The sequence below is a fragment of the Leuciscus leuciscus genome (genome assembly GCF_965113295.1).
Source record: "Leuciscus leuciscus genome assembly, chromosome: 1".
NCBI lineage: Eukaryota > Metazoa > Chordata > Actinopteri > Cypriniformes > Leuciscidae > Leuciscus > Leuciscus leuciscus.
In genome coordinates this window covers 23,982,522-23,995,089 of record NC_138725.1, presented here as the reverse complement: position 1 = coordinate 23,995,089, position 12,568 = coordinate 23,982,522, and the positions used below count along the sequence as shown (strand labels likewise).

The window sequence follows — 12,568 nt, the reverse complement described above, 5'->3', positions numbered from 1 at the left end:
CGAGTATCTGATGTCATGTGACAAGTCAGATAAGCTTTTCCACTCTTGCAAACAGAGGTAGGTTATGAGGTGTGGAGAGACATCATGTATCACTGGAACATAAACAGACGGGGACCAATTTGCAATTAATATAAACTTTCTGACAGTGTGTGTGACATCCGACAACTTTCCAAGAAGTGGCGCAACTGATTTACAAATATCGTGATAAATATGTACAGGAATTGAGGCAGTAGCCAATGACAGCACTATGAGTAAAAGCTGCAGGATTGTGTACAAGTATACAAGTATGTACGAGTATCATACGAATTTGACATCTTGTTAAATCTTGTGAATTATTAAGACTTTCAGACTATGTTTGTACTGATTGGGCTATGGGTTTTATGAGAAAAGTTTTAAGAAACAACAAATGCTTGATAAAATGTTTGATTTAGGGTTAAAACCAACATACATACCATTGTGAATATTTGCCTTTGCAGCTGTCCGTCTCCTCCGTTTACTTCTCCTCAAACAATAATGGGCTGACTGAGTCCGAAAGGTCCTTTTGGTCTTTTCAGCTGAAAAAAGAGAAAAGAAAATATCATTATGTATAATATATAGGATTATTTAAAGGAATAAGTACTGATTTACCTTACAAATATTGGATGTTACATTATAAAGCATTAAAAGCATGGCAAGTGTTGTGGTTAATATGCATTTACAACAAATATCACTTTAAAACTATCAATACTGAGGTAAAAGCATGGCACGTTTTGTGATTACTGTCTTTTTACTACACTTATCACAGTAAAACCAATGTTACTGTGGTAAAAGCATGCTAAGTGTTGTTTTTACTGTGCTTCTACTACAAATACAACTTTGGAACTAATTGTACTATTTTTAATCTGATATGAATATCTAGGCCTATAGCACGTCAGGTGACAGGCAGTGTTTAATCACCCTATTTTGAATTAGAAAGCAATGAAACGCAAAGTCTCCGTGGAGATGGCAGATATAATGGCAGATTAATATCGACAAACAGAAAAAAACATTATATCACACATTATTAGGACAGCGTTTTTAGGTATTTACTACCTACCAACATCTGACACACGTGAACTGATGCCAAATATCGCGATGTGTTCGGAAGACTTCTTCAGCGCGATTTCCTTCTGATAAAATATAATAAAAAAAATATCAATAAACAGCAAAGCAATCCAGCTTCCCTGGCAATAAGACCGAAATAATAACATTAAAAAAATACATAAACCATAAGATATAAGATCTCGTGAATAAATGTTGATTAAACAGCTTCTCTGCTGCAGCCGACAGGCAGAAAGAATCGTGCTGTGATCACGAAAGACGCTTCCCATTGAAAATACATTAGTTTAAAAAACGTGCTGGTATTATTAAAATAACGAAATAAACGTGTCCGTGGCACGAATCAATAGATTAAATTACGTGACCATATCACGAACTGACGTGCGTTGGAGTTATCCGTGGTTTCACCACAGACTCAATCCGTGCTCCTATCACAGATTTTAGATCTGACTATAGCCAAGCAAGCAATAGGTGTAAAACGCCATCAAACTGAATTTTATGATGAGAGGACAAGACAAAATGTCAACTTAATTACATGCCATTGCAACACAGTCGACATAAAGTTTTTAAGTTCCTAAACAAGCCAGCAACATTACAACGTCCATGAGTGAGGTCAGGTTGTTGAGGTCCGTGGTGCCATCACGGGACTTCAGTTAGGCTAACAGAATCAAACTGAATTTTTATGATGGCAGGACAATGCAATAGCTACAATAACAGAGAGGTTAACGTCTTTATGGTATTTGGTGTTGGAAAATAAATAAATACTTAAAATGTTGTGTTTCCAAATGAGAATAAAGCACGTCCATTGAGTGAGATCCGTTCTCTGTCATTAAAACGGGTATCCGTGTGTGGACCACGGAAGATGAGTGTCATTGACGTGCGTTGGAGTTATCCGTGGTCTCACCACAGACTCACTCCGTGCTCTTGTCACAGATTTTAGATCTGACTATAGCCAAGCGAGCAATAGGTGTAAAACGCCATCAAACTAAATTTTATGATGAGAGGACAACACAAAATGTCAACTTAATTACATGCCATTGCAACACAGTCGACATAAAGCTTTTAAGTTTCTAAACAAGCCAGCAACATTACAACGTCCATGAGTGAGGTCAGGTTGTTGAGGTCCGTGGTGCCATCACGGGACTTCAGTTAGGCTAACAGAATCAAACTGATTTTTTATGATGGCAGGACAATGCAATAGCTACAATAACAGAGAGGTTAACGTCTTTATGGTATTTACATTTATTCATTTAGCTGACGCTTTTATCCAAAGCGACTTACAATTGCTATATATGTCAGAGGTCGCACGCCTCTGGAGCAACTAGGGGTTAAGTGTCTTGCTCAGGGACACATTGGTGTCTCACAGTGGATTCAAACCCGGGTCTCTCACACCAAAGGCATGTGTCTTATCCATTGCGCCACCACCACCCCGATGGTTATTTGGTGTTGGAAAAGAAATAAATACTTCAAATGTTGCGTTTCCAAATGAGAAAGCACGTCTGTTGAGTGAGTTCTGTACTCCGTCATTAAAACGGGTATCCGTGTGTGGACCACGGAAGGTCAGTGTCATTGACTTGCGTTGGAGTTATATCCGTGGCCGCATCACGGAATTTGGGGCGATTCCGTGATGGATCCACGGATTTTGAGTTAAGGGCCCGAGGACATTTCACGGAATCCTGTGAGACCAGGTTGCACAGCCAGTATCTTTGTGTTGAACAGATGAAGAACTGGCTTCATATGTGACACGCTGACATAGTTCTCGCCAGACAGGGCATCTGTAAACTCCTGCAGGGGTTTCAGTGCCTTGCTCACAGATTCAAGGACATCTGTGTCCTCCCATTGTGGAACCAGGTGTCTTGTTTTGCGATCAGCTAAAAGGACCTGAGACAGAGCCTTCTGTTGTTCCAAAACTCGTTCTATCATCCGTTGCCTTGAGCCCCACCTTGTTGGACACTCTGTTATGAGTGCATGCTTTGGAAGCTGAAGTTCTTCCTGGGCTTCAGTTAATGCCACCTTCTTCTTCCAACTATGAGAAAAATGCCCAACCAACTTTTTGCACAAACCTGTGGCTCTGGAAATGCGAGAGTCATCCTTAACTGCATTTTCTAAAATAAATAAATAAGACAAAGTGCATTTAAATAAAAAGCATTATCATTTAAATGAAAAACATCTTATACTGTACCAAACCTTTAAATAAGAGAAAACTGTGAAGTTATACACAAAAAGGATTACATTTGAAATTGCTGTTAAAACTAACTTTTGTTCTATTTATTACTAATAATGATTACAATACTGATTACATTACTAATTATGATTGCAATTCAGTGTTTTCCACAGACCTGCACTCTATTTCATCCTTCGGATGAGACGTAAAACCGAGGTCCTGACTCTCTGTGGTCATTAAAAATCCCAGGATGTCTTTCGAAAGAGTAGGGGTGTAACCCCGGCATCCTGGACAAATTTGCCCAGTGGCCTCTGTCCATCATGGCCTCCTAATCATCCTCGTATACTGGCTTCATCACTGTCTCCTCTCCACCAGTAAGCTGGTGTGTTGTGGGCGTTCTGGCGCAATATGGCTGCCGTCGCATCATCCAAGTGGATGCTGCACATTGGTGGTGGTTGAGGAGATTCCCCCTTCTATGTAAAGCGCTTTGAGTGCTGAGAAAAGCGCTATATAAATGTAATGAATTATTATTATTATTATTATTATTATTATTTGTTGCGGCATATATTAGCAAATTAATTCTCTCCCAGCGGGAGGCGCTGTTGGGGTGTTAGAAATCAAGGTTTCCCTGGTAACGCTGTACACAAAGCAGTGCAAAGCTCTCAAACGCTGACATCCCAAATTTCTGAACGCAGTCGGTTTACTTCAGAAATATAGTGATATAAAAACACCCGCGCCAGGTTTCGATTTTGAAACGTGTAGTGCTCATGTTTATGCAACGAAGTCAAAGCCTTTAGCAAAATCTATTTGTGGCAGTCAGTTTTGATATTGTGGCGGGTGCCACAAATAAATCAATATGGGAAACACTGCAATTATGTAGGGCTGTGTAGAATACAATAGCAACGGAACACGCCGGAACATGTTCCGTCACCTCCGATGTTGGATACAGAACCTTTTTTATTGGATCCGGCACCTCCTGTGTCACTATGGAAAATTAATTTTAACCACTTCATTAAGTTTTGTTTTGTAGAAAACCTTTCTTTAAAGTGAATTTCGTTTTGTATAAATTGTATCTTAATTTTAATACATTTTTCATCAACCAATTGCCTGGATTTAATGAATAAGAAGCAAATATACACTGCATGAAAATTGGGATTTCCGACCCCGTAAACGGCCGTAAATCTCCCTAATTTTCGTCAGTTAACGACAATTTACAGCCTGTGAACGTCGCGTTGGTCTGTGCCGAATATTGTCGGAAACGAACCATGACGTATGCAGAGCGCTCGCGCCGGAGGTGTGAATGGCTCTAATTACCATATGAATAGCAGCTCCCGCCAGAGAAAGGCTTGAATTTCCTCACTCACTATTGGTTGAACCCACGTGGTTTAAACAAGAAAAATCACTCGTGATTGGTTGGCAGATCTGTTACTATTGGTCACCCTCGCTCATTATAAATTCAAAAAATTATAATATTCATATAAATTATGATATATAAATTATTTTTTTATATTCATAATATGCTATTCTGTGGTATATTCATGTCATTGTTAACCTATGGACTACACTATTATTACCATCAAGGACATGAATTTATAAAGGAAAGGAAAATTTGCCAGGGACATGCTGTTTATTCAAAGAAAGAGCTTTATTAGCACAAACACAAAACAATATACACCCATGTACAAAGCATAGATCATCTGCACACACAACAAATTGGAAGCTCAGTGTCTGTTTTCATCTTCGGAGCTGTAGGTGACTAGCGGCGTTCTCTCTGAATTCGATCCACTTTGAAAACGTCTGTGGTGCGTCGCCCTGTATTTAGGAGTCGCCTCTAATCTCGACTGCAGCGTAGCACAGAGCTCTGTGAGCTCCTGGCTGGTGGTTGAACTTCATCGGACATCAGATCTATGGTGGCACACTTCCAAATGCCCACGTCATCCTCACCTAGCACACCGTCTCGCTTCTAGCAGCTGTAAAAACAACCAATACAGACAATCAGTACTGTGATGCACTGTGTATGGACACAAAACATCTATTAATGCACGTGAAAAATAGTCACATTGACTAAAAATCGTACCCTCTTTCTTCTCGCTCGACTCCGAGCTGAACTCTTCACAGCTTCGGCCTGCAATGCCAGATCTGGTTGTTTGTACCTGAAGCTCCTGTGTACTGTCTCGTAGTACGTCTTACAGGCAGCTGGAAAACAATTAAATGAGAGTGATATGAAAAAAACAACGCAAGTCACAGTAAAATGAAACAAGAAGAAAATAGTAAAAGTTACTTACAATGTCGTCATGATCAGCATCATGAAAATCTGGACTTGCAGACATAGCTCTGAGTAAATGTGAGGTTACGCCCTCGTTATGAGGCGAGGTTACTCTGTGAAAACAAAATGTATGATTAAGATCGGTATCTATAACGGATCTATTTTCTTATACAAGAGAATGAAAGCATATTCTTTGAATCTTACCTTTAAAATGTTTGTAAGTTTTTATGAAAGTAAAAAAATAAAAGAATGTAAGATTCTTTTTTTTTTTTTTTTTTTCTTGCTCCAGTTCGTAGCGCCCACAATTTGTCTCAGAGTTGTGAAGATGGCATACTGCTTCCTGTAAATTATAGGATTATTTACAATTATTAAACAAATAATAGCCATCAATCCCATGACCTCTTGCTTTATGATGAAATCATGAAAAACAGAATATTCTTACATTTCACAAGGCCTGACAAAATACAAAAGTGACCGATGAGATGAATACTGTCAACAGGTCTTTGCTCAGAGGTGCGCTAGCATCTTAAGGGCGAAAAAAAACAAAGAATATTCAAAAATTTACAATTATTGAAATCAAACAAAAAGGTAAGAATTGCCACACTCTGCTCTTCTAAGCAAGACTGTCTGAAACATGTCATTAAGCCAATAAAATAAACTGTTACCAAACTTGATTCTCAAGCAGTAAGTAAAGACCAATTTATAGTTATGCGTCGACCTCCCGCTGTAGCTACAGAGTAGGCTGTGTACATAGCGTACCCTTTAGCACACCCTGACGTGCACCTCTCCCAAAATGTAACAATGCGTCAATTTTACGTGGACGGAAGCGCTGTGATTGGTCTAGAACGCCTCCCTCGGGTTTCACAGGCTTCTTTCTGCAGGTGTAATTGTGCGTCAACAGGGACAACAATGGAGAAGTATAAATGAAACAGAGTAGCCTATAGCGTAGAGGCTCGGGCTTCGTTCTGACGCAAAAGTATAAATCAGCCTTAAAGGATTAGTTCACCTCAAAATGAAAATTTCCTGATAATTTACTCACACTGAGTGACAAGATATCCATGTCTGTCTTTCCTCAGTGGAAAAGAAATTAAGTTTAAGGAAAACATTTCCATATTTTTAATGGCATATACTTTAATGGCAACCAAAGATCTCAATGTTCCAAGACGGTTCAAATGTCCGTCTCAATGCAGCTTCAGAGTCTCTACACAATCCCAGTCGAGAAATCAGGTTCTTATCTAGCAAAACCATCTGTCATTTTCTAAAATTATATATACACATTTATGTATTTTTTAAACAATTGTTTGTCTTGTGCTAATCTGCTGGCATTACAGACATTTGAACCTTCTTTGAACATTGGGATTGTTGGTTGCCATTAAAGTCCAATCTCTGTAGACAAATACTGAAATGCTATTCCTCAAAACTAAATTTATTTTCCACTGAAAAAAGAAATAAAGGTTGGGGCAACAGATAAAGTGAATACTCACTGGAAATTTCCTTGCACTGAAATCTGGCTGCACATTTCTCCGGGTCAGAGAAGGCTTCCACAAGACATTCAAAGTTTGACTTAGAGTCTGAAACACATGAGTCAGCCAGTAAGTACGGTCATGTTGCCTATACTAAATTAATAATGAAATACTGGAGTCATTACTACGCTTAATTAAGAGTGAGAAGAACCTACTCATCTTGAATGGACCAAAAAAAGCGAATGTTTTAGTTTCATCTTTCCATAAAACGTTTGAAAAGTAACTGACACTACTGGAACTTCAAACGGGCAGAGGGACGACCAGACTCTGACCATAGAACGCTGACCGTTTGAAGTTCCAGTAGTGTCAGTTACTTTTCAAATGTTCTATGGAAAGATGAAACTAAAACATTCGCTTTTTTTGGTCCATTCAAGATGAGTAGGTTCTCACTCTTAATTAAGCGGCTTAAATAACTCTGACCAGCACTGTATATAAAATAGATTATTCACAAGCAGTAAAAAACTACTTGTCTTGAAAGGAGTGTGACTTTGTGCAGAGCAATGTTTTGTGCAGGGGGAAAAGTACTTACCAGGAGTGGACATTTCACTGCCAGGACGCTCCACTTGGCTAGACATGGCACAATCTTTATTAGATAAAACACATGAATAAGCCTGTGACTTATGTTGTACACAACACAATATTATGTTTAAGTTGTCATTAGTACTCACCAGCAGGGGCGTAGCCATCATTTCAGAAGTGAGGGGGACAGAATGTCAAGCATTATACCAGTTTTTTTTTTTTTTTTTTCAGGTCTTTGTAGACAGGTTATTGCTTAATTGGCTTAATATGCTATTCATGTTTAAAGCAATAAAACAGAAAGAAAAAAAGGAATACAGATGTTTTGTAATCTATATTGCACATGGTATTGTATATTTTACTATATTGTTTACATATTTTAAATAGTTTTTTTTGTGTACGTTGTTTTGTATGTGAATGGCACACAGTAATGGATACTTTCACATTCACACTCTACTTTATTCTAGTCCACATTTCAGGAAGGAAATAAAAAAAAAATCACTCAAACCACACATTTGCAGATATGTATTGAACTCAAATGACAAACATGTCACAGTAAGGAGACCTTAAATTAGTAGAACAATAAGATACAATAAACAGTTAGTGTTCATTCACATTTATGCTTTTCCTTTTAGGCTTGTTTTTTTCAAAAGCAGCAGATTATTCATACAGAGTTAACATATATATATCTCAGCATTTTAAGCTACTTGAAACTGCCAAAAGTGTTTCTGCGACGTTGATTTCCATCTATGAATTGCTGAGCAATCATCTCCAAGCAATCAAGAGTTGGCGGACTTCTGGCAACATATTCCGAAGAGTGTTTGCAGCCTCAGTAGTTGACTGATAATCGTACTTGGACTTGAACATTGCTAATTGCACCTTCAGTGAAGCACAGTGCAATTCTGGATATTGTTCCAACAGACCAGCATCAGACTCTCCTGTCAACAGTACCTTTTCAATTGAACTGATCGTGAGCAGCCCCTCTTGCTCAAATCTTTCTTGAAACTGCATATTGACAACATCCAAGACCTTGAAAAACTCTGTCCTGAAGTAGTCTGCTGAGGAACTAGGTACATGTGCTGAACCCTGACCAGACAGGCGTTTCGGAGGCTTTCGAGCACGGGGCATTTCTATTGGAGACAGATTTAGGGAGTTACACATTTCTGTTGCTTTGTTGTATACTCTTTGGAATGAATCCTCTGTTCTTTTTTCTGCAATTGTGTCCTTCACACAGTTGACAGCAGCTAGCATTCCATCTACTGTCTGAGTGCGGCTCTGAAGAGAAGCATTGAGACACTCCAGCTCTTCTGTCACTTCTAAGGCAAGTAAAAGGCCAAGCAAAACATTGCCTTTTTGAAATCAATCAAATAAACCATTTGCCCTGCAAGCTGACTCTGAATGACCACACGCCATTTCCTCCAGAGCAAGTAACATCGGCTGATACTGGTTTAGAACAGCACGAATTGCACAGGTGCGCACTGTCCACCTTGTAGGACACAAAGGTCTGATGGCTTTGACAGATCCACTCTCTGACTTTGAAATATCCTGGAAAATTGACTTAATTTTCACAGATTGGCCAAACAAAACTCCCACTTCATGAACCCACTGCAAAGAGTCACGGATAACAGGAGATGCTGTACACGCATGCTGTGTAATTAAATTTACACAGTGTGGACCACAGTGGACATATAGTGCAAGTGGCTGACTCTCTTTGATGATGGCCTGTGCCCCTGAATACTTTCCTGCCATGTTCGCAGCACCATCATAAGCCTGTCCTCTCAGCCCAGTGATGGATAAGTTAAGACGAAGCAATACATCCTTCAGGACCTTTGCCAGGTTATCTCCTGTTGTCACAGACACTTCATACAGGCCAACAAATTCCTCATGGACTATTAGATCGTGATCAACATATCTAAGACAGACTGATTCCTGTTCCTTTCCTGATATGTCTTGGGTACCATCCATGATGACACAAAACTGCAAGTTAGGAAGTGAATTGATGTTTTGTGCAATTCCACGAATTATAGAATTACTGAATAGATTGAGGATTTCATTTTGAATTTGTGGACAAGTATAATCAGTTTTGAGAGACAACCATTTGCTTAGGCTGGGGTCATCTTCTGACTTGTATTTTAAAAGCTGATTAAAGTTTCCCTCATCATCATCATGGCCTCTAAAAGATAAACCTTGTCTTGCCAGAAACTGCACAGCACTGATTATCTTTAATAGGCATTTCCTTGCCTCCTCTTGCTGGGATGCCCTTACATTGGACAGCTGAACATCTACTGGTCTTGATTCATAGATGTGTGTTGTTATGGCTGTCTTGTGACATTCTGATCCAGCATGTAATGTAAATCTCTCTCTGGCCTTCTTCCAGTTTTTAAAGCCAGAGCTGATAAATGTGGTTTCTGTATTTTTGACAAGTTGAGACGTTTTGTTTTTAAAGGCCTTGTGGCAGTAGAAGCACAAAGCTCCCTCAATACCAGGCTCAAAATGGAGCCATGCAAAATCGTGGTACCACTGAGCCTGAAATTTTAAAGTTTTGTCCCGAAGCACCTGACCCACAATAGTCTTGGGATCTGGTTGGTGAGGTTTTAATACAGGTACTGAAGACCCACCTCCTTCTACAACTGTCAACATGTCTGATGCCCTCTGCCCTGTCTATAAAAAAAGTACAAATTAGTCTGATTAATAAAAGGTATCAGAAGAATTTCAACACAGACTGTGCTGTTGCTAAATATGTTGTATATTCATTTCCGTTTACACATTCAATAAACACACTGGTACACAACAACAAATGGTTTTATGTCTCCAAATCTAAGCCAAATCCTAAGACTCAATTTTATAGTTATAACTTGTCACAAAATGTGTAGTTACTTTATTTTGCCTATGCAAGACAGTGTAGACAACATAAAACACATAATTAATGTGTATTTAAAAAAAAAAAAAAAAAAAAATCTTAACTTATTCCAGTCATTTGTTTTCCCTCACCTCTGAGGCCTTCTTGAAACTTTCTGCTTCATTCCCTCTCAACTCTAAAGTAACTTCTGGCTCTGTCTATTGACAATAAAGAAGTGTTTGAAATATGCAGATACAGGGAATTGTGACATCCATAAGAAATTATGTACACTGCTGAACAATAACCAATAATTTGAATCCTAAATTATGTTTCCTATATTTTCCTAATGGTAATTTTATGATTGGTCTATATATGGTACTTCAAACACCTGTTGTAGATTTTATACAATAAAAAAATGCAATAGCAGGTGTTTTTAAAATCCAGTCTATCACTTTTCACCTGTGAAGTTTCTTTTTGTTGTGTGTCATCCTCTTTCTGACCTGACAACCCTAGGCTCTCTGTTTCTTGATCAATCTTGACAACACAGAAAAAAAAAAAACCATCAAATTAGCGCAGTAATATTAATGAACCCTATAAATTAAGACCTAAATCAGAACATTAATGCATACAATTGCATACTGCATTTATATTGAATGGTAACACTTTACAATAAGGTTTCATTAATCTATCTATCTATCTATCTATCTATCTATCTATCTATCTATCTATCTATCTATCTATCTATCTATCTGTCAATCCATCTATCTATCTGTTTCACTAAACCAAAACTGTCTTTCATATTGAAAACATTAAAACTTAATGCTTTTAAAACTTCTTCAAACTTTCTGGTTAAGCTTTTTAAAGAAAACTTAAAGTTTGTCTACAAACTTGTTTAATATAATTGTAAAGTGTTACCTTATTATATGGTAAACATCATGTACACATGTTACAACGCTGCATGATTCAAGCAAATAAGTTAGATTGGCTGTTAGCCTAATGCATGAAAATCCAAATTCAGCATTAACAATCACAATCTTTATTATAATTTGAAGGGCTTTGATAACATATCTGTGAAAATAAAAGACATTACGAATAAAAAGATCAAAATAAGCTGCACGTTTGTGCAATAACGTTAGTGAAAATCTTCAATTTCTTTAAGATTCTTCAATCTTCAATTATTCATAAAGACAATTAGGCAAAGTTATTCATCAATGACAATGAGCAACCCAATTCGGATACCACATGACAACTTACGGTGCTTGACTTTTTCGCGAAAAAAGAGTGAATCGTTTTTTGCCGTTTTGAATTCATTTCGACCTTCGACGATGGATTCAGTGCGGGTGCGAGCATAGGCGTCTGTGGTGATGCACGAGCGCGAGTGACTGATTACCATGGCAACGTGAAAGTCACGTGTAGATAGACGATCTTTTCTCTTTGAATTTTAAATCTGTATGTATAACTACACATTGTCTTGCGAAAACCTCACCATGTCGTGAACACTTTCCCTATGAAAAAGTGCGGGGGACAAATTTACATTTTCTAAAAAGTGGGGGGGGACACGTCCCCCGCGTAATCTACGCCTATGCTCACCAGTATTGTGCAACATGCTGGTGTCCTCAATGGGCTGCAGCTTCCTTCGTACATTATTGAAAGGAGTATATCTTGACGCTTATGCAGAGGTAATGTAAAATAAAATATATAAAGTTAAAGAATACATTTTTTAAACTGCAATTATAAATTAAGAGAAAACGATTACCCCTGATATTCTCATCCAAATCCAATAATACTGCAAAATAAAAATAAAATCAATCATTTGTATAAAATTTCAGGCCCAATTTGTATCAACCGATTTTATTTTCAAATGTATAAAATATCTGAAAATGAGAATACCATTTCTAACAGAACCCTCCGATTTTTTTTGTGCTTCCTCGTAACGTTAAGTTAACGTTAGATCTAATCACCTCATCGTCCTTCTCCTCTGCCTGGTAACGTTGTTACGTTAGGTGTCACATTAACGACGCACATTTATAAATTAGACAATTCACCTTTAAACCCACCTTGCATCATCTGTGAACCCCGTAGCAAGCTGCTATATGGACAAGCTAACTTAGTTAGCAAAGAGCTAAGTTAGCCAGTCAGACTCAGAACTCTATGCCATGCTGCTATCGGTTTACGTGCAGTTT

At 38.1% G+C, this 12,568-nt stretch overlaps 1 protein-coding gene and 1 long non-coding RNA gene across 3 annotated transcripts in view; both read right to left on the bottom strand.

Moving 5' to 3' along the window:
- Positions 1-2,309, bottom strand: part of LOC309503092 — a 33,097-nt gene extending 30,788 nt beyond the window's left edge. For both annotated transcript variants that reach the window (XR_014207496.1, XR_014207497.1), the window contains exons 1-2: positions 1,076-2,309; positions 453-554 (exon numbers count right to left, since the gene is read on the bottom strand). This is a non-coding gene — a long non-coding RNA (uncharacterized lncRNA). The remainder of the gene's footprint in view (positions 1-452; positions 555-1,075) is intronic.
- A 3,403-nt stretch (positions 2,310-5,712) lies between these two features.
- Positions 5,713-12,568, bottom strand: LOC309505226 (uncharacterized protein). Its single transcript, XM_082178594.1, has 6 exons — positions 12,443-12,568; positions 12,142-12,171; positions 11,976-12,053; positions 7,560-7,613; positions 6,992-7,078; positions 5,713-5,847 (listed from the first exon to the last, which is right to left on the bottom strand). Exons 1-6 carry the CDS (start codon positions 12,450-12,452, stop codon positions 5,819-5,821), a joined length of 288 nt encoding a protein of 95 aa, XP_082034720.1. The 5' UTR covers positions 12,453-12,568; the 3' UTR covers positions 5,713-5,818.